At 36.6% G+C, this 22,325-nt stretch overlaps 1 protein-coding gene and 1 pseudogene across 1 annotated transcript in view; one reads left to right on the top strand and one right to left on the bottom strand.

The window, feature by feature from the left end:
- Positions 1–37: 37 nt before the first annotated feature.
- Positions 38–22,325, bottom strand: part of RAB3GAP2 (RAB3 GTPase activating non-catalytic protein subunit 2) — a 130,205-nt gene continuing 107,917 nt past the window's right edge. Inside the window, exons 29-35 of the mRNA XM_069066007.1 lie at positions 18,167–18,202; positions 16,520–16,594; positions 16,016–16,234; positions 8,482–8,571; positions 2,163–2,384; positions 1,562–1,720; positions 38–916 (exon numbers count right to left, since the gene is read on the bottom strand). Of these exons, the coding sequence (XP_068922108.1) occupies positions 761–916; positions 1,562–1,720; positions 2,163–2,384; positions 8,482–8,571; positions 16,016–16,234; positions 16,520–16,594; positions 18,167–18,202 (957 nt within the window). The 3' untranslated portion in view covers positions 38–760. The remainder of the gene's footprint in view (positions 917–1,561; positions 1,721–2,162; positions 2,385–8,481; positions 8,572–16,015; positions 16,235–16,519; positions 16,595–18,166; positions 18,203–22,325) is intronic.
- Positions 18,613–20,436, top strand: LOC138144624 (syndetin pseudogene; annotated as a pseudogene).

Here is a 22,325-nt window from a genome sequence, read left to right as displayed (position 1 = left end):
ATATGGAGGAAACTTAATACCATTGAAAAAAAGCACATTTTAAATTTGTCATTGTCATTCATTTTAATTTTACAGTGTTGATCATGAACCTCAGACTCCATTTCTTTGGCATTTTTAATAGATAACAGATCCTTTCTACCATACTTCCTATTGGGAATAGATATTACAATCTTGAATTGTCTTATTCCATAAGGAAGGTCATCTTCCTTTTATAAAAAGTGTCTATATTTCCTCTCAGAAGGGAGCCTTCTCATATCTAAAGATCCCCTTCACAATGGCCCACATGGGATAAAGCATGATAGCAAAAAGCATTTTCCTGGCATTTATTATTTAAGGAACTTGAGATTTCTACCCTTGCCCCCAAACTTTCCTGTACAATAACATAATTCAATTATAACCGTTAACATTTCAGAATATGAAATATAGACTCTAAAGGGTAAGAACATAGTCTGCAAATTATAATTGATTTAAAACAGTTAATTTTAACAATAAAGTTACATCACAAGTGCTGGAGTTGTAAATAAACTATGAAACTACTGTATAATTAATGTCTTGCTACATTTTAACCTGTTATCCACAGAAGTGGAACTTAGCCGGGACTCCATGTTTTAAAATGTTCAAGTTTATTTCTCATATTTTACAAAATCCACACAGAAGTATCCCCACCATAAACTCTGATGTTTTTGTTTGTAAAATAACCATGCATTAGTTCGTGTTGAAGTAAGACAGTTTTAAAGTGCTCATCCATCCAGCTGATGTGTCATGATGATGAAGCAGAGATGGCTTCCACAGCATCAATGAGGTGTAAGGCCAGACTGTACTGCCCATGGTTTTCTGGTAAGAGCTCTATCACTTTATTGACTAGTTTAGCTGTTGTTGCAATTGGCACTTCAGTGTTATGAAGATCCTGGGGGTCCTGCAAATTTGACATGAAAACTTTTATTCCATCAGGCATTTAACTTTAGCAATATTTGTTATTAACTTTATAATAAAAAGTAAATAGAGTATTTTTAGGTCTTTATTCCCTTCTTCCCTAAATACAATTAGAAGTTTTAAATTGATTTCAAGCATTTTTAAGTGACAGGTAGGTTTGAGGAATTTATCAATTCTACTAATATGATGGAATAAAATAATGTTTCTGGCATTTATGCAGAATTCTCAAGTTTTTAAAATGCATATACATTTTGAAGGTTAAGCAACCTTCCAGTGGTCACATCATAATAATTTCTCCTGACTCTAAGGGAAGGATTATTTCCACTCAATCATTATGCCTCAATATGTGGTGGTGGGGGGGGGGGGAGTCAAAACTCAACCACATTTGTTTAATAAGAATTGGGTGTCTCATTCAGCCCTGAATAATTTCTTTGTTCCAAAGTCTACTAGACTTTAACATGACTATAACACGAACCAGAATGATCATCCTTAACAACAAAACAACCTGTTATCAACATGTAAAGATTAATGAACACAGTATGGACAGCCTTCTGGTTCAAATTAAAATACTTGTTAAGAGTTTTGTCTCCTAAGATTTTGTGTTTCTTCTCCTCTTCTCTACACTCACCATGGCTTTGAGCCAGGTACAGAGTGTTGGTGGCAGTCTCGCAAGCAGTTCCATGCCCTCTTTGGTCTGAGTATGGAGTAAGGCATAGGCTAGCCTCTGCCCAGTCAGCACAAGGAGCTGAGATGCCAGCACTTCTTGGTCTTGCACCTGCAGAATGGCCTAAAGGTAAGAACAAGAAAAATGCAGTCAGATGCCTTGAGATCCTCCATGTGAGCAGAGTAAGGAGAGGGAGAAAACAGTTTAAATATCTGCCAGGCCACTTAAGGAGGAGGTCAGTTATCTTCCTGAACTAGGACCATGTATTATTATAAGTTAAAGAGAACTCAAGAGTTTAGTCTTTAGACTTGATTCTCTGCCTAGCCAAAATTTCCTATTTCATATACCAACATAGTGAAGCTGTGCTCTTAAGCTTTTGACACAGGAAGAATGAGCAATTAAATGAAACTAGTCACTGAATTTTATTTTTCCAATTAAATATGATTTCTTTACCATATGAACAAGAGATTTCTAATGAAGTTTATTCAACATTTTAGAAAGGCCAATTTTACTCTTTATGTTTTTAATGTAAGCCTTGTTTGTATATTCAAAGAGTAACAGTTACCTCTTCTCCAAGATGATCAACTCCATAATTATATAGCTCCAATACATAATGTCTTCTAACCACATCTTCATTGACTTGAAGGTGCTGGGCTAAATATACAGCCAGAACTGGCCAGTCTCTATCCTTGCCAAGAGGAATAATCGGTGATTCATCAGAAGTTTCTTTGTCCTTAGGGACAGAATGTTGTACCTGAACAGCTGCACTGATGATTTTCAATAAAAACTTGGGAACAAAGTATGAAAGTGAGAAAAACAGAAAGAAATCGTATTAATGTGTTTTATTAAAATATCATCTTACTAGAAATATTAGCTATAGCAATCAGATAAGAAAAAGAAACAGGGAATACGCATAGGCGAAAAAAACGATAACTTTGTATATTATATGACGGTTTACTTAGAGAATCCAAAAAGAATCAACAAAATTAATTAAAACAGTAACATCAACAAATTTGAAGGATATAAAACAAATCCACATAAATCCTCACCATTTCTGTATTTTACCAAGAAACTCAGCAGGAAGAGAGAGTCAAATTCCATTTAAAAGAGCTACCAAAAACATGTAGTGCTTTGAACTCTACTAAGATATACAAAAGAACTATATGAGTATAACTACAAACACTTTAGGATCATCAAGCCAGACCTAAATAACTGGAGAAATGTTAACTATTTACAAGTAAACCAAACCAAATAATGACAGTACTAAGGGGAAAAGGCAAGGGGAAAGGAATAAGCATTTCTATAGTACCTACCTGGTGCCAGGTACTGTGCTAAGTGCTTTTTACAAATATTGCATTTGATCCTCATAACAATCCTACAATGTAGATGTTATTATCCCCATTTTATAGTTAAGGAAACTGAGGCAAACTGAGGCTAAGCGATTTGCTCAGGGTCACACAGGGTCTGAGACTGGATGTGAACTCAAGTCTTCCTGACTTGGTCTTCCAGGCCCAATGTTCTATACATTGTACCACTGACTGCCCCTATACTCCCTAAATTAATTTACTTATTCAGTGTCATACCAAATTGCAAAAGGAAAACTTTATAGGGCTAGAAAAAGAACATTCATCTAGGGACACTAAATGTAAAGAATCTCAAGAGAAATGAAAAAAAGTGGGAAGGCTGAGAACTCTATCAGGTCTCAAACTATACTAAAAATAAGTAATTATCAAAACTATTTAGTACTGGTTAAAAAATGGAAAAACTGACTAGCATGGCTTAGAGAGATAGACACTGGGGATTGGGTGTAGCCAGGAACACCACAGACAGTTCATGTGGCCAGGGAAAGGAGGTCCCAGACTCATTCCAGGATTAAGACTAGCAATAACCTACTGCTAGATGGCAATTTGCAGAGCTTGGATGAAGGGGGCAACAATCAGATTGCCTTGGATCAGTTAACTTTTGGAAGCACTGAAAGCTTATAGGTTCCCAGTTTGAAGTGTCCCTGAGGTCCTGCAGATTTCTGTTAAGAAAAAAAAAATTATTTGGGAAGGGATACAACACTCAATACCTCAACAAAGAAGCAACAACACCAGTCCAGACCTCTCCAGACATGCACAGAACCTGGCCTTAACATCAAGTCCGAAGTGAGGAAGTAGGTGGGGAAAATAAGTAAACAAAAAAAATTATCCCACCATTCTAAAAAGCTAATATTGTGACAAAGATGCTCAACATACAAACCCAGAAGAGAATGACTCTGAAATATCTATAAACAAAACCTCAAAAAAAAAAAAAACACAACTTGGGAAAATTCAACTAGAATTCTTGGAAGAGTTTATGAAGCAAGAGTTTCAAAATATTTTTTTTATCAATGAAATGAGAACTAGAGGAACAAAATTGGAAAAGAGTTGGGAGGAGCAGAATAAAGGCAGGGCCTCACCTGAGTTCTCTCAAAATTCTGCTCCAAACAACTTGAAATAATGCCTCATAACTTCTAGAGTGGTAAAACCCTCAAGAGAATGAGGTGGTGGGGCGGCCAGGTAGCACAGCGAGCAAGAGCACCGACTCCAGTGTCGGGATGACCTGGGGATCGAATCCGGGCTCAGTCATTTAGCACCCACCCAGAAACACCTGGCCGTGTAACCTTGAGCAAGTTACTTAACCCTGATTTAAAAAAAAGAGAGAGAGAATGAGGGGGAACAATTTTTCAGCCTAAGAGGGATGGACTGCTGACTCTTTCCAAATATGCCCTGAGTTTTTTTGACACTGCTCTGTTCTTGTTTATAAAAGATATTATTAGGCTGTGAGCTCCTTGAGAGCAGGAACTCTCTTTTACCTTTATAACACTAGTACTTAGCACTTAGTCAGTACTTAAGCTCACAGGCACTTAATAAATGTATGTTGATTATGTCTTTTTTTAAAGAACCCAGCACATGGGGGGTGGAGCCAAGATGGCAGTGTAGAAGCACAACTTTCCCGTGGCTCCAGCTTCCACCTTCCCCAATCAATGTAAAAAGGGGACTCTAAACAAACTTTGGAGCTGCAGAACCCACAAAATGACACAGAGAAGCTAACCTCCCACTGAGGACAGCCCGGCAGGCTGGCAGAAATCAGCCAGCACAGTGCTCTGGGAGCCGAGCCCAGCCCCATGCCGAGCCTTTAGCCCCAGGGCGGGCCTGACCAGCCACCAGCTGTGGCCATTTCCAGATTTATCAACACATAGATGCAAAGGACAAAGTGAGAGGTCAGTGCAGTCTGGACTTTGGGACCCAGTAAGTGGGAGTGCGTGCCTTTTGCCCCCTGGGGTGAGAAGCCGCTGAGACGCTGGCACAGTCAGCCAGTGCCACATGGCAGCTTCAGCTCCTGGCCTGCAGTGTAGGGGGACCAAGCATCAGTCTGAGGGGTAATCGCTCTTGCTTTAACCTGCTTGGATCTGGATTGCAGTCTAGGGTGGAGGTCCTGGGGTGTGTGTCCAGCTTGCCAAAGCATGTGGAGACCTCAGAGAGGGCACCCATATAATACCTCCCACAGCTGAGAAAAACCCAGCGTTTGGGACAAAAGCTCCCCTGTCTGGTGGCAGAGTCCTACTGTGGCAAAAAGCCCAGGGGTCAAGTGACTGAGGGGAGACATGACCAGGCAAAGGAAACAAAGCAGACATAAGATTCCAACATTACACTCCTATTTTGGGGACATAAAGGAGCAACGCATGGAACAGGAGGAAAACAATGAAGTCAGAACTCCTGCACCAAAAGCTTCAAAGGAAAATACAAGTTGGTTACAGGCCATAGAGGACCTTAAGAAGCAGATAAGAGAAGTGGAGGAAAAATTGGGAAGAGAAATGAGAACAATGCAAGTAAATTATGAAATGAGAGTCAACAGCCTGACTGAGGAAAATAATACCTTAAAAAACAGACTAACACAAATGGAAACAGAGGCTCAAAAAGGCAATGAGGAGAAGAATGCCTAAAAAGCCAAATTTGCTAGATGGAAAAAGAATCTCAAAAGCTCACTGAGGAGAATCATTGCTTCAGAATTAGATTGGAGCAAATGGAAGCTAATGACTTTATGAGAAATCAAGATGCTGTTAAACAAATCCAAACAAATGAAAGAATAGAAGGCAATGTGAAATATCTCATGGGAAAAACCACTGACCTGGAAAATAGATCCAGGAGAGATAATTTAAAAATTATTGGACTACCTGAAAGCCATGATCAAAGTAAGAACCTAGAAATCATCCTCCATGAAGTTCTCAAAGAAAACTGCCCTGATGTTTTAGAACCAGAGGGCAAAATAGAGGTTGAAAGAATCCACCGATCACCTCCTGAAAAAGATCCCAAAAAGAAAACTCCTAGGAATATTATAGCCAGGTTCCGGAATTTCCAGATCAAGGAGAGAATATTAGGAGAAGCCAGGAAGAAATAATTTGAATATTGTGGAAACACAATCAGGATAACCCAGGATCTGGCAGCTTCTACACTGAGGGATCGAAGAGCTTAGAATATGATATTCGGAGGGCAGAGGAGGTGGGATTGAAACCAAAAGTCACCTACCCAGCAAAACTGAGTATCATGTTTCAGGGGAAAATGTGGTCATTGAGTGGAATAGAGGACTTTCAAGCATTCTTGCTGAAAAAACCAGAGTTGAATAGAAAATTTGACATTCAGATACAAGAAGCAAGAGAAGCATGAGAAGGTAAACAGGGAAAAGAAATCATAAGGAACTTATCAAAGTTGAACTATTAACATTCCTATATGGATAAACAATAATTGTAACTTATGAAACTTTTCTCAGTAGTTGAAGGGATTAGAAATATATATATATATATGAGGGTATATGGGCATATGAATACATATGTGAATTGTGTATATATGTTTACAGGTATACATAGATAGAGGGCACAGGACCAATTTAACAGGAAGGGATGATACTTAAATGGTGAAATTAAGAGGTGAGAGGAATATAATGAGAGGAGATGGGGAGAGACAGATTGGGGTAAACTATCTCATATAGAAGAGGCAAGGGAAAATGGTTACAATGGAGGGGAAGTATAGGAAGGCAAAAGGGAATGGGTCGACCTTATTCCCATTGAATTTGGCTTGAGGAGGGAATGAAATACACACTAAATAGGGTATCTCACCCTCCAGTTGAGTTGGGGGGGAAGGGGATGAGAGGGGGGATGATGGAAGGGTGGGCAGGCTGGAAGGGAGGGAAGTTGGAAGCACCCACTTTTGAAAAGGGACAGGATCAAAGTAGAGGATAGAACAAGTGGGAGGTGGGATAGGAGGGAGGGAAATATAGTCAGTCTTTTACAATATATCCACTATGTTATTGTTTTGCATTAGCCACATATGTACAACCTATACTGAACTGCTTATCTTCCCAATAAGGGTGGGTGACAAGGAAGGAAGGGAATGAATCTGGAATTGAAAGTTTTAAAATCAAATATTCAAATATATATATATATATATATATATATATATATATATATATATATATATACTATTATTAATACTATCTTACATGTAATTGGGAAATAAGATGTACAGGCACTGAGGCATAGAGATCCACTGGAAAAGTCAAAAGGGGTATGGGAGAAAATATGGGAGAGAGCAGATTGGAGGAGGGGATATCCTGTGGGACTGCTATTTTGGGGGGGGTGGGTAGGGGAAAAACGGGGAGAAAATTTGCAACTCAAAATATGGCGGAAATGAATGATGTAAATCAGAAGTTAATAAAGCATTTGAAAAAAATAATAAAAAATAAAAAAGCGCAGCACATGATATGACCAGATCACCTTGAATGTATTCCTCTAAGTAGGAATTCTTCCTTTTTAATCTTGATTGGTTAGATTTTCTTATTTACCATGATTTCTTTAAAGTTATTCTGAGTCTCTGTGGCTTTTAAGGCCTTCTGGAATGAACGTTACGTTACTTCCTATACCATAATAATTTCTAAAAGGACCCTCCTGGAGATTGTGCAAGTGGATTATAGCTGAGGCTTGTCAGTCCACTCTGCAGTATCATTATCCACATTCTGCTGCCTCTATATGAGTGTACCAGAGGATTCTATCTTGGGCCCTTTTGTCTTCTCTCCTTATGCTTTCTTAGTGACTCAATCAACATTACAGACTCATTTATCATCTCTTATCTAAACAGCTGTCATTTGATTCCTGAAGTCACCTATCTCCATGCGATAGTCAGTATCATCAAGAGTAATAGGAGAGAGTGTGGTGCGGCTAGGTGGCACAGTGAATAGAGCACAGGCCCTGGAGTCAGGAGGACCTGAGTTCAAATTCAGCCTCAGACACTTAATATTTATTAGCCATGTGACCTTGGGCAAGTCAAGTCACTTAACCCCAACTGCCCTGTCTCCCCATCCCCCCCCCAAAAAAAAAAAAGAGTAAGAGGAGAGTTAGGAAGAGAGAAGGGCTTGGAGAAAAGAAGTAAATTCCATTTTGGACATATTGAGCTTAAGAAGTCTATGACATCCATAACGCAGCTGGAGATTCAAGTTGGTAGGTCAGAGGAGAGACTAAGGCTGGATAAACAGAATAGAGATGGAAATCATCTCAATTGAAATAACTGAAAGATTATTTCAACTCACTGGTCTTTATGAAAGACTGCACTTTTAACTAACAGCTAAATATTTGTAAATGATCAAAGAACCATATACTTCTTGACCCTGTATGTCCCCATCACTAGTCTGTCACTCAGAAACTGAAGGGCTACACAGGATGGATAATTATTTTTATTTGATGCACATGCTGCCATGACCAAGGAGTTTTTCACCTTTGGGCCAATTTTCTGGTGATGTGCTTGCTAAATAAGCTGGTCCTTGAACAAAAACTGTGTGTTACAGAAGAAAAAAGAACAACTTAAACTTACCTGTTGTCGGAGAGAAATGAAATTTGGGTCCATCTCACCACTGGGTAGTAACTGAATTGAAGTTAGGTCTTTAAAAAATGCATTTTTGCCCTGAAAAAAAATAAAATAAAATCATGTGATCACTTTTTGAGGGTGTTACTGAAGTTTTCCCTATTTCTGTAAAGTTCAAACATTTTTTATTTAACCTTCTCTGCATTATCTTAATCTCAGGAGAAATTTAGTTTATTTAATTTATATCATAAGAATGTAGCAAGTTAACTTCATGAATATTTAAATATTTGGATACTGACATGAGATTTAGAAAGATTTTATCCAAGTTTCATAGGAAAGACATAATAAAACACTGAAAAACAAAGTAGAGGAAAAAATTTTATTTAACCTGGAGAAGAGGTTGCCAGAGGTCATATGAAAGATGCTGATGACTAAACCACAGAAAATGGAACTGCTAGAAGAAAACAGTAATTTAGACCAGCATCTCACAAACAATAGCCTGTATTACACTTGATATCATATATGATATGAACAGAATTACGTAAGAAAATTTTCATGGTAGTGATATTTCTATTATGTATCAAAAAATACTTGTTACATATGGCAATTTTTGGATTATGAAAAAGTATTTTACTTCCTTTTTCATTTTTGTATCAGAATCTTTCTATCCCTATCCCATATCAAACTCTTTTTCCCAGAGTCATTCCATATTCCCTGTTAACCTGGAGCTATTTATAGATTTTGTTGCTATGGTTCATATACAAGATTATTTGTTCCTCTGACAAACATGATGGTTCTTCTTTAATAACTGATCATTCAATAGATTCAAAATTTAATTGGAATGAAAAACAAGCTTTTAAGATTTCAAAACAGTACAAAATGGCTTGAAATAGAAGAAGATAAATTGGGATATAAGGATTATTCTACAGTTCAATATTTACAAGTGACAGCAGAAAAGCATGTCTATATGTCCAAGGAATGAACTAACCCCAAATGGCAGTAAAAACTGAAAGAAGCTTATTTGTGAAAAAAAAAATTAAGAAATAAAAATGTTTTTAAAGCCCACACCAAAATTCAAGATTAAAAAATTCGCTAATGAATCATTTTCTAATTTAGTGCATAACTAAATAATAAAAATATTGATGCTAATAGGCTTCAATACTATTTGCAGTAAGACCTCACAGGCATTTATCTGATATTGAGTAGGTAGTATAATTACAAGAGAAAAATGGAGTAGATATAGGTAGCAGTTTACATACATGAAATAGTACAAGAACAGTAAAATACATCACAAAAGAAATCAAGATGAAGATACTTAATATTATAGAAGAGGATACCAAAATCTGTATCATAATTAATTAGACAACTACAATTTCAAAGAAAAACACCCCAGTAATTTATGTTCAATGTACAATTTGGTTAGCTCTTGCACTGCTAATGTTATTTGTTGCTTTAAAAGAACTGGCATCAGCTACAGCAGAGGCTATTTTCAATACCACTTTTCCAATACTTGTCTACTTCAATTGATTTTATCTTTAATAATGGATACTTGAAAATGAACTGAAATGCATTTTGATCTAAGGAGGTAATTTAATGCTACAAAGAATGTCCACAGTAGCTACAGAGATGACAGAAACTTTTCCTGAAATCATCATTTGGCTCTGTTTAAATCACTGATTTTAGCTATAATCTAATAAATTTAAAAATCTGATATAAAAGAAGTTAAGCATTTAAAAATATTTCTGGGATAAATTTATTTTATTTATCATTAATTTAACAATAATGAAACCATGCTAGAAACTGCAACGAAACTGGCCCAACACTGGGACTGAGATGGGTAGCACATAGTTTATGAAGTGCTCCTGTGGTATGATGCACATATTCCACATTATACATGTATTCTTCCTCTATGTTACTCTTAATTTCTTTCAAGACCTTGCTTTAATGATTGGTATTCTTGAAGAATTTTCATTACTTTCAAAAGGACTGCAGTCAAAATCAACTAACATTCACAATGCGAAAAAAATCACACACACACCAAACACACTTGGAGAAAATGTAAAGATTGGTGAATCTCAAATTGAAGATCTGAGTAAGTCAGATAAGTTTAAAGGCATCTTATTAAATAAAAATAACAAATTTAATGCACTTCCTATGAATGTTACTACATAATGTAATTCAGTACATGAACTTGTTTTTTTTAATCAGACAGAAGCAATGAAAGCATTTTAAATTATTTTGATTTATTTGAATCATCTACTTGGGGGTGGCTAGGGGGCACAGTGAATAGAGCACCTGCCCTGGAGTCAGGAGGACCTGAGTTCAAATGTGGCCTCAGACATTTAACACTTACTAGCCATGTGACCTTCAGCAAGTCACTTAACCCCAATTGTCCTGCCATAACCCCCACCTTACCCCTCCCCCGCCCTGGAAAGGAAAAAAAAAAAGAAACATCTACTTGTCCTTGTGAAGAACAAACTTTGCCAGATAGTTGCTAAAAAAAAAAAAAAGATCATTTAAGAGACATCTTAAAACATGATTTTCAGGATTTTGTCAATAACAATGTAAAAGCAAACAATGTTCCAATTTTTGCCACAATCCAAAATGCTAGAAAGATAGCAATCAGTGATTTAAAGCTTAAAGAAAGGCAGTTAGGTAGCATAGTGGATAGAGCACCAGCCCTAGAGTCAGGAGGACCTAAGTTCAAATCCGGCCTCAGACACTTAACACACCAAAAAACACAAAACTAGCTGTGTGACCTTGGGCAAGTCACTTAACCCCAATTGCCCTCCAAAAAAAGAGAAATAAGAGGGTCAGATATAGTTAGCAGAGATGGAAGGGTCTAGTGACAGTGATTCTTTTTTTGTAACACAAGTGTAGTCCTTTAGATATGTTAAATTTCATCATTTTAAACTTCATCAAACATTCTGCCTATTTATAGTGGACGTTAACTCATTAAGAAATGTAGTTTCTTTTAGGTCAAGTCATTCAGATAGTTCAGAATCTACTTAACAATAGTAATATCTAGTGTCTAGACTATAGTTTTTAAAGTAAAGAATACATGAAAGACTGTCAAATGCTTTGATGAATTTAAGTATACTATATCTAAAGCATGACCAAATAGAATGATGAAGCCCTGCCAGCTTTTAATGATCTATTTCCCTTTCTGAAAGAGAAGCTTTTAATGATCTGTTTCCCTTTCTGAAAGAGACACTCTACTCCCCTTTAATATGATAGAATTTTTACTAGAAATAAAAAAGCCTCCACCAGAAAAATGGAAAGAAAATGAAGATTTTTTTTTGAAGGGGAGGGAGAGGAAGAATAAGCTAGTTAGAAATAACAGCAGTAAAAAGCAAGACTTGTCATATAGCCAAAGAATAATATTGACTAAATAAATATAAAAAGTTCAAGAAATAACAAAATATCTTCAGAAATGCTTCCAGAAACTATATTAGAAGTTATTCAAGGGGGCAGCTAAGTGCGCAGTGAAAAGAGCACTGACCCTGGAGTCAGGAGGACCTGAACACATACTAGCCATGTGACCTTGGGCAAGTCACTTAATCCCAATTGCCCTGCCTTCACCCCTCCAAAAAGCAAAAAACAGTTATTCAAGAAATACCAAAGGATATAACAAAATCAATAATAAATATATTAAGGGAATTCACTGAACTCATATTTAGCCAAAAAAGAAGGCACAGGAAGAGAGTTAAAAGTATGGACCAAAACACTGAGTAACATTGAACTAAAAAATCAATTGAAGGGGCGGCCAGGAAGCACAGTGAGTAAGAGCACCTGCCCCAGAGTCTGGATGACCTGGGGTCGAATCAGGGCTCAGACACTTAGCACCCATCCAGAAACACCTGGCTGTGTAACCTTGAGCAAGTTACTTAACCTCAATTGCTTAAAAAAAAAAAATCAACTGAAGCAGCATATAACAGAGCCAATTAAAAAAAAGACAATAGAAAACAACTGTGCTCTATTCACTGCACCCCCTCTTATTTCTTTCTAAATTTAGAAGACTTTTATACCCTTGTAAATGTATAATCTCTAAGAGTATATAAATAATGTATGTAAGAGCAAGGATCCAGCATTGGAACCCCCTACCCCCACTTACTTCTGTATCAGTTCTTTCATGCCTCATTTGTTTGAGACTACACCTTTTTATCTTTCCCTACAGTTTTGTTTTTTAGAATTACCCTATCATACATAGCTTCACCTGTCTTCTTTTCACCCAAATAATGATGATAACAGTACTAATAATATTTTCAGAGATAATAAGTAAACAGTTTGACTTTACTGAGTCCCTTATAATTGGTCTTTAATATTTACCTTCTATTTCTTCTGGATCTTATGTCAAATTTTCCACTAAGTTCTGCCCTTTTTGTTACAAATTCCTCAAAGTCTCTCAATTTGTTAAATAGCCATTTTTTTCATTCAGGATTATACTTAACTTTGTTGGGGAAGTTATCCTTGGTTGTAACCCCAGCTCTTTTGCCCTATGCAAGATAGTGTTCCAAGTGCCTACAGTCCTTTAATACAGAAGCTGCTATGTCTTGTGTAAACTTGACTGCAGCTCTGCAATATTTAAATTATGTTTTTATTATTGCTTTCAATATTTTCTTCCTAATCTGGGAGCTTTGAAACTTGGTTGTGATATTCCTGTAGGTTTTCCTCCTGGGATCTCTTTCAGGGTGAAAGGTAGATTTTTTTTTTCTATTCCTACTTTACCTTCTTGTTCTAGAACTGCAGGAAAATTTTCCTTAATGTCTTGTAACATTGTATCAAAGATTTTTTTATCACAGCTTTCAAGTAGTCCTACAATTCTTATATTGTTTCTCCTTGATCTGTTGTCCAGTTGCTGTTTTTCTGAGATGTTTCACATTCTCTTCCATTTTTTCATTCTTTTGGTTTTGTTTTATTATTTCTTGGTGCCTTAGAACATCATTAGCTTCCCCTTGTCCAAAAGTTTAAAAGGAATTATTTTCTTCCTTAAGGTTTTGGTTCTCTATTTCTAGTTGGCTGACTTTCATTTCATAATTTTTGTGAATTGGTTTTTTTTTTCCCTTAATCTCTCTTATTTGATTTTTAAGTTCTTCCAAAAGCTCTTTTTGGGCTTATGGTCATTTAACATTTCTCACTGAAAAAGGACTAGCTTTTTTTCGTTCTACTATCTTCCTCTGAATATGAATCCAGATCTTCTCCTTCCCCAGACTAGATAGCTATGGTTGTGTTCTTTCTCCTTTGCTTAATACTTTTTATTTTATTTTTTATTTTTAGCAGCTATTATTATAATCAAGTTCTATTCTGGAGCTATGTGGAATGATGCCTCAGACCACAGGTCCTTCTTACTGTTATTTCTGAGCTCTGTCCCAGGCCTAACCTTGGGCACTCCTCTCCACCTCTAGGCCATGGTCAGGTCCCCCAGCCACACTGTCCCATAAATGCTCTTGCTTTCTGTAGTCCTTTTGGTGGCTGCAAACTTCAACAGTCCTTCAACTGCCCTAGAACTGAAACCATGGATGCTGCTCTTCTGCAAGTGCCCACTGCCACACTTACCTGGCATGTGCTAGCTCCTTCTCCCCTGAAGCTGCAGCCCCAGGTCTGCATCTAGTCAGCACAGCTGTGCTTAGCATCCCTCAACAGTGGAAGGTCCTTCAATCTTCTCCTCAGCTGTCTGACACTCCCCTGTACTATCATTTCCAGAGGCTAATAAGGCTGCCTCCCAACTCAGGTGCCCCAAGGGCTTGTTGTTTGTTGACTTCGGCCAAACCTTCACCCCTAGATGTCCAGTCTTTTCTGGGGACTCCTCAAGTTGTCTTAGGAGGACAACTGCTTTACCCTAATTTTTGTTTATTTCTGCTGCTCCACATTCCCTCTGACACAATGCTGTCTTTTTTGTGGAGGAAATTTGCAGAGTCAAGTTTTCTGACCTATTCCACCATCTTCCCAGAAGCCTCTCAAGGGAATTCTCATTAATGAATTTTTTTTTTTTTGCTTTTTGGAGGGGAGAAGGCAGGACAATTGGGGTTAAGTGACTTGCCCCAGGTCACACAGCTAGTAAGTGTCAAGTGTCTGAGGTTGGACTTGAACTCAGGTCCTCCTGACTCCAGGGTCAGTGCTCTATTCACTTTGCCACCTAGCCACCTCTCACTAATGCACTGTTAATGGAGTTGTGAACGAATCCAATCATTCTAGAGAACAATTATGTCCAAAGGGCATATCCTTTGACCTAGCAATTTCACTACTAGGTCTATATCACAAAGAGATCAAACAAAAGGGAAGACTATTTACAGCAGCTCTTTTTGTGTTGGCAAAAATTTGGAAATACAGGGGATCCATCATTTGGGGAATGGCTGAACAAATTGTGGTATTTGATTGTGACTATACTATTGTGCTATAAGAAATGATGAGCAGGATGGTTTCAGAAAAGCCTGGGAAGACTTATATGAATTCATGAAAAGTGAAGTGAGCAGAACTGGGAGAACATTGTACAGTGTAACAATATTGTAAAGATGATCAACTGTGAAAGGCTTGGTTAGATACTCTGTCCAAGACAATGATCCAAGACAATTCCAAAGGACTGTGATAAAAAATGCTGTCCACCTAGAGAAAGAGAACTGATGAACTCCAAATGCAGGTTGAAGTATACTTTTTAAAGTTTTCTTTATTTCTATTGTTTTATTTTGTGTTTTGTTTTGATACATGGCTATTATGGAAATGTTCAACATGACCTCACATGTTTAATTGAAATCAAAATGCTTGTCTTCTCAAAGAGGGGAAAAAGGTGAAAGTGAAGGAGAATTTGGAACTCAATTTAAAAAAAAATGATTGTCAAAAATTCTTTTACATGTAATTAGGAAATATTTAATGAAAAAAAAAAGTGGGTGAGGCTGGGTGTAGGGGTGGGGTGAAGAAACTCAGGCTAAGAGAGGTTAAATGACCTGCCCAGATCACAAACCTAGAAAGCATATTAGGCAGGGACTGATTTTAAAACTTTCTGATTCCAGACCCAATGTTCTATTCACTATACTACCTGATGCCTCAATATGATATGAAGTCAATCTATGTGATATAATTAAATAATGATCACAAATTGTTAACTAAAAGGAATTATCTGTGTTTTTAAATATCTAATCATTTTTATTTTACATAAAATTACAAGTCTTTCTTGAAACTTAGTCAAAAATGTAAATAAATCTCTGTTAACTTGGTGTAGAGTTTCATTTCCACTAAAATATTTTTCTTTCCTCCTATTATTTTTATCTTTGACATCAGTGAAATTACAATCTATGAAAAGAAAAATGGCTTTCTGAAATATAATCCAGTCACATTTCTGAAAAATGGATGAATTAAAGTGACAATGCAACAATGAACTCATTTGAATATGAAGAATTGTTCAGACTCATCAGAAGATATTATTCATCTTTATTCATCAATGATTTCCTAATGCTTCATCATTATTAACTTGAGCCCTATGCCCTTCAAGTTACTTCTGCTATAAAACACATATAACTCTGAAATCTTTCAAAATTATGACACTTACCTTACTGTCAAAGAGGGAAAGAGGCTTCACAGATTTCAGTGAGAACCTCATGATTCCATATAACACAGAGCACAGCACAGAATGGTGCTCAACAAGTGGATAGTGTATATGTTTCTGTTCAAGAGCTAGCTCCACTATTGATATCGGTCCTTCAACAGATACCCAGGCATCTTCAGTGTCTAAGACAGGCACTTGCATTTCATCACTGCTAACATCAGCCTAGGAAGAATTTGAAAACAGAAAAGATTATGTCAGTAATTTGCTGAAAAAGAGACTCCTCAAATTTAAATTCTCACACTGCATTGTCCTTAAAAGAGAAAAGTATAAGGACTTTTTTTTTCCAGATTAAACAAAAACATAAGATTCTTCCAGTATAACAGCAATAATCAGTCTCCACATGGAATACATTTTTCTCCTGGTTGCCCATATTTAAAACTGATGATGATTATGATTCTCCAATATTCTAACATAATTATTGTATATTAAATGATATGTATGTTTTACCTCCATTAAAGTCTGAAGAAGATCCAAGCAAGAGTCAAGAAAAGATGTCATTGCAGTGTCACTCATACCTACATCCTAATTAAAAAAAAAAACCATACAAATTAAATTCTACAAAACTTCTGTCATAATGTAAAAAAAAAGCCTTTAAGTTGATTTTTTTACACTCAATTAACAAGCTGGAATTGTGAGGTTAGATGGCATTAATAAATTTCAATCCCTCTTATTGAGATTAAATTAAAATACTTCTAGAGTTGGGCTAAGAAGTTTATATTCAATTTGTAGTACCAAGGACATATGTATTAAATTATTTATGTATATAAACATCCACATGCATATGTGTTTATATATGTGTTACATGTTTATAAATAAAGTATGCCAACAAAGTCCTCCCTGACACATACCAGTTGTGTGACCCTGGGCAAGTCACTTAAACTCACAGTGCCCCAGGACCATTTCTAAGAAGCTAAAGTTGCTTCAATGGAAGTTCGCTATACACTAACGAACTGTAGCTCTAGTTTTAATATGCAAATATGTATACACATACACCACATAATTATGTATCTATGCACATCATGTGTATATATTACACAAATGCTAAATGCATGAAAAGTCATGTATGCACACATATTAAACATATATAAAATTTGAACATATTTTAATATTCCACATTTTACACTATGTACAATGATTATTTTATTAGAACTATAATTTCACTAGGTCACACAATGAGCTCGCAAGGATGGGCTATATGTAATGATGCATACAAACAGGCAGTAAATTAGATTTTGTTTGAATGTGAGAAAAAAATTTCCTACCAATTAGAGCTGTACAAAAGTAGTGACTGCCTTGGGAATCAGGTTCATCTTCAGCAGAGGTTTTTGAGCCAAAACTGAATGACTTGTAATGGGGATTCAGGATTCTTTTCTGGAGTCTTGGTTTCAGCTAGATAGATGGATGTTGAGGTCCTTTCCAACTCTAAAATTTTACTACTATGTAATTACAGCCCTACAGAATTAGCTCTGATGAGCAAAATTAGGAATGATTCTACATACAACAATTATGGATTTTTCTACACTGAATACCAAAATAAGCCTACATATTCTAATATAATTCAGCTACAAATAAAGAAGATCCAAACATTTCAAAGTAAAATTTGAAATTATCAGCTACTTGTCCTAAACATAGTGCCAGAATTATCTAGAGACAGAACACCATTTAAAGAGTTATAGCAATGATGAAAGAATGAGTTATGAAATTATAAGCATATGCATTTTATTAAACTAATTCAAAAAAGTACCTGCAGGAAGGCATTTATAATTTTTCAATTAAAAGGAATTAAAAGACATACACTACATTGTTATGTTGTAATTCTCATTCATAGTCCAAATTTGTTTGTTTTGTTTTTTTAGGGCTTTATGAAAACCTATTCCGAATGTTATCTGACCATTTGGAAATATAAATTTAACAAGATGAAAATTCATGACCAGTTTTACTACTCATTTTCAATCTTTTTATCAGTTGATATTCCAGGAAAATTAAGAGAGGTCTAGTTCATCTAGCACAATTAAGTAGCTTCAATATAAAATGCAAGGTTTAGAAACTACCTTCACCTCAATGTATTTAGTATAGAGGAAAACATTCACTCACCCTTCTGCATAATCTATCCTTTGGAGATTTTCCAACCTAGCAAAGAGAAAAATATGATATAATGTTTAGTAATCCGAAGAAATAAGAAATTAAAAAATAATCTGTAAGGTTTAGAATAGTAAAAAAAAAAAAAAGAAACTATAATATTGAACTTTCTATTCTTGATTCCCCTAATATATGTAAAGTGGGTATGTTTCATAAATGAAGAGAACCAAATGTCAACATAGAGGATGCATTTCATGAACCACTAATTTAGATAATCCTATAGTTCATTTTTAGTAACACCTTATCTCCTTTTTAGAAAATAAGTTTATTATATCTGACCTATTAAACAAAGAATCCCTCAAAAACCTGGTTTAAATGTTCTGTGGCCAATTAATTAATCGTGCTTCATTGAAATCTAGAGCCATACTCAAGTTACCTTATTAAAAAAAAGAGTAACTAACATGCTAGTGTTGGGGCCAAGGCAGGCACAGGGCCTGACCCAAGTACTACTGAGGTGCTTCCTTTACATTCCCATCAGGGTATGAAGCCTCCTCCTCTTCCTCTCCTCTCCCCATACCGAATATCAAGTTGCTCATGGCCCACAAGGTCTTGCCCCCAGGACTGCCTCAGTGACCTCAGTCCCACTGAGAAACTCCAGAGGAATTGTAGGAACTCTGGGAACAGTCCACTGACCCCCAAGCCCAACAAGAAATCATCAACAGTATTGAGGATGTGTACTTCTCGACTGACTCGTTTGATATCAGGAAGTATGAGATAGACGTTTCCTCCCATTGTCAATTTGTGAGAATCAGAGATGTACAGAGACAAGTTAAAATAGCACCAAGGTGCAGTCTCTAAGAAAGTAACAGATTTGGTCCTTGAAGAGCAGTTGCTATTAATATGGAACTTGAAAGAGTGATATCACTGCAGATGGGCCTTCAATTGGCAACTGTCATTTGTACCAATGGAAGGAGGCTCCTGAATACTATGTAGGATTTTAATCAGTCCAGTCTGGGACTTCTTGCTAACCAGAAGAACATCCTGCTGCTGGTCGCCTGGCTGAAATCCCTGTCAAACATATAAATGTGGCACAGAAGGGATGCTCAAGGAAGGTTATTCTGTAGCTATCCAATTTTGTCTCAAGCCTTAGTAGGCAGCCAGCACTTTCCAGTACTCCAGCTGCATCAGTGAGCTAGACTCCAAGCTGAAGACTACCCTCGAGCAAACTGAGGAGTATGTGGTTGTGCACTCTCCAAGATCTTCAAGAATTTCGAAGTCACCCACTGCTACATCAAGGTGCAGCAGGTGAACAAGCTTCTGGGGAAGACATAGACCTAGATGACCAGCTATACATGCACTTTACATAGTCCATCTATAACACCATGTTCCAGGTGGTCCTGGGGTATGCAGAGCTGTATGCAGGTGACATGGACACCAGGTCTTCTGAGAAGCTTCTGAGCTTCAGTACAAGGACCTCTGCACAGCTGGTTTTCCTCAGTGAGATGGCCAAGATGGCTCTTGAGATCAAGTTTGACATTTAAGTAAAATGTAATCATAAAATTAGCACCATAAATTGTGGACGGACTCTCTCTTCAGTGGGTTAGACACTAACCCTAGGAGTCTTTTCGTGATAATTTTCCAAAACTGTTGCTTCCTCCCACCTTCTTCCCTGAGGTTTTGGCCTTACTTACTATTTATGATCAGCTCAAACTCTTTAAAAACAGAGCACATGCCCGTCAACTGGGGAATGGCTGAACAAGCTGTCTTACATAATTGATGGAATACTATTGTGCTATAAAAATGATGAGCAAAATGCTTTCAGAAAAACCTGGGAGAGCAGAACCAGGACAACATTGTGCATAGCAACAGCAATATTGAAAGAGTATCAACTGTGAAAGACAGCTACTCTAACCAACACAACAACCCAAGATGATTCCAAAGGATGAAAAATGCCCTCCACCCCTAGAGAAAAGTGAAGAACTCTGAGTGCAAAGTGAAGCAGCTTTTTTTCACTTTATTTTTCTTGTGTGTGTTTTCTCTAGCAACATGGTTAATATGAAAATATGTTTTGAATGACTTCCATATATAGCTAATCGATATCATATTGCTTGCCTTCTCAAGGGGAAGGGATGGGAGGGAAGCCAGAATATTATTTCAGTAATATGGAATGATAGCTAATTATCACTCAAACTCAAAATTTTTTAAAATGAATGTTAAATTTTTTTTCTACATTTAATTGGGAAATATTTGATGAAATAACTTTTTTAAAAAATAGCTAACCTGTTCAAGTACACACGTAATGGTTTAAAATTGGGGAAGGGGGTGGAATATAAAGCAGTCAGATTTTTTTTTTTTAAGCAATCAGGGTTAAGTAACTTGCTCAAGGTTACACGGCCAGTTATTTCTGGGTGTGGTGCTCAGCGCCTGAGCCCGGGATTCGATCTCCAGGTCGTCCCAACACTGGAGCCGGTGCTCCTACTCGCTGAGCCACCTGGCCGCCCCTAAGCAATTGGGGTTAAGTAACTTGCTCAAGGTTACACGGCCAGGTGTTTCTGGGTGGGTGCTAAGTGTCTGAGCCCGGGATTCGATCTCCAGGTCGTTCTGACACTGGAGCCGGTGCTCTTACTCGCTGTGCTACCTGGCCGCCCCAAGTCAGATATTTTTCTAACAGGCAGTCTGTAAATTTCCTCAACTCACAAAGTACCTGGAGGATTTACTATATATTAAATGATACAAAAGCAATCTCTGGGATTGTCTCTATCCTTAGGGAGTTTATAATCTAATTGAACCACATATCTACTAAAGAGACAATGCATTAAGTATCTAAATGAGTAATATAGATAACATATGGTATGAGAAAATTAAAAAGAAGATAGAAATCAGTGTGTGATGTAAAAGTTTTGTGGATGATATGGAACTCAATCTACCTGAATAAGATATTAAAAGTTGGAAAGGGGAGTAAGTAGCTTTCAAGTATACATCAAGTGTTGGATATGACATAAACAAAGGTGTGAAGAAAAGAATATGTTAAGGAGACACATATGATATCTAAAACCAAGTTACAAAGAGCTCTGGATATTGATGTGAACCAGGTAATATTAAACAACTCATCAATTCCTAGGTCTACTTATCTCCACAAAACACTAACCAAAGTAATCTACTCATATATTGAGGGCAGCTTTGATGAAACTGTGAGAAAGGAAGAAGCATGTTTTTTGCAAACAGTATTCTAACTGATGAACACATCTTTACTGTTACACAATTGACTAAAAGGTATACAGAATACAAGATCTTATTGTGTTCACTATTACAATAAGAAAAAAGTATTTGATTTGGTAGAACAAAATACTACTTTAAAGGATCTCTTCTACAAGGTGTCACTAATGTATATGCCAAAATCATGTGAGATTCCTTAAAAGACATTAATATCAGATATAACTGTTTCAATGACGTTTTATTACTAATATAAAACAAACCATAAAATGACAAAACATCAAAATAAGAAAATCAAAATGAGGAACACTAGTAGCCAGCGTGAATTTACTAAAAACATGTCATGCCTAAGAAAACTAATTTTCTTTTTTGATAGGATTACTAAACTGGTATATCAAGGAAATGCTATCGTTAAAGTGTGTATTGAGTTCAGCATAAAATCTGACAACCATAAAATCCTTGCGGACAAGACGGAGGAATGTTCATGGCCAGAATACTACTGCAGTAATGTGGACTAGTAGCTAATTATCACTCTAGAAAGAAGTTTCTAATGCTCCTGTTAACATGCTGTCCTTGGCAAAATCATATTGAAATTATCCTCAATCTTGGATGAAGGAATAGAAGAAATGTTTATTAAATTCAAAAACAAGGCAAAGCTTAGAGAGAAAGTAAATACAAAAGATTCAAAGTGATTTAAATTTGTCTACAAAAATCCATTAAGCACATAGTATAATCCTACTCAAATAATGCTGTCATTTTTATTATATGGCCCAGCCCAGCTATGAGCACTGAATATTCCTCCAGCCATTTAAGTTGTTAGAAATATTTTGTAATTGAACACACGTCTTTGTGTGTGTGTGTGTGTGTGTGTGTGTGTGTGCGCTTTGGTAGGTCAAATCCCAGAAAATGTATGTTTTGTAGTTGTGAGGAATGGGATTTCACTTTCTATTCTTGCTTTTTG

Source organism: Petaurus breviceps, unplaced genomic scaffold, assembly GCF_028583685.1.
Source record: "Petaurus breviceps papuanus isolate PSGF00001 unplaced genomic scaffold, PetGlider_PUasm1.0 90702, whole genome shotgun sequence".
Lineage (NCBI taxonomy): Eukaryota > Metazoa > Chordata > Mammalia > Diprotodontia > Petauridae > Petaurus > Petaurus breviceps.
This window is presented reverse-complemented; position numbering and strand designations above follow the sequence as displayed.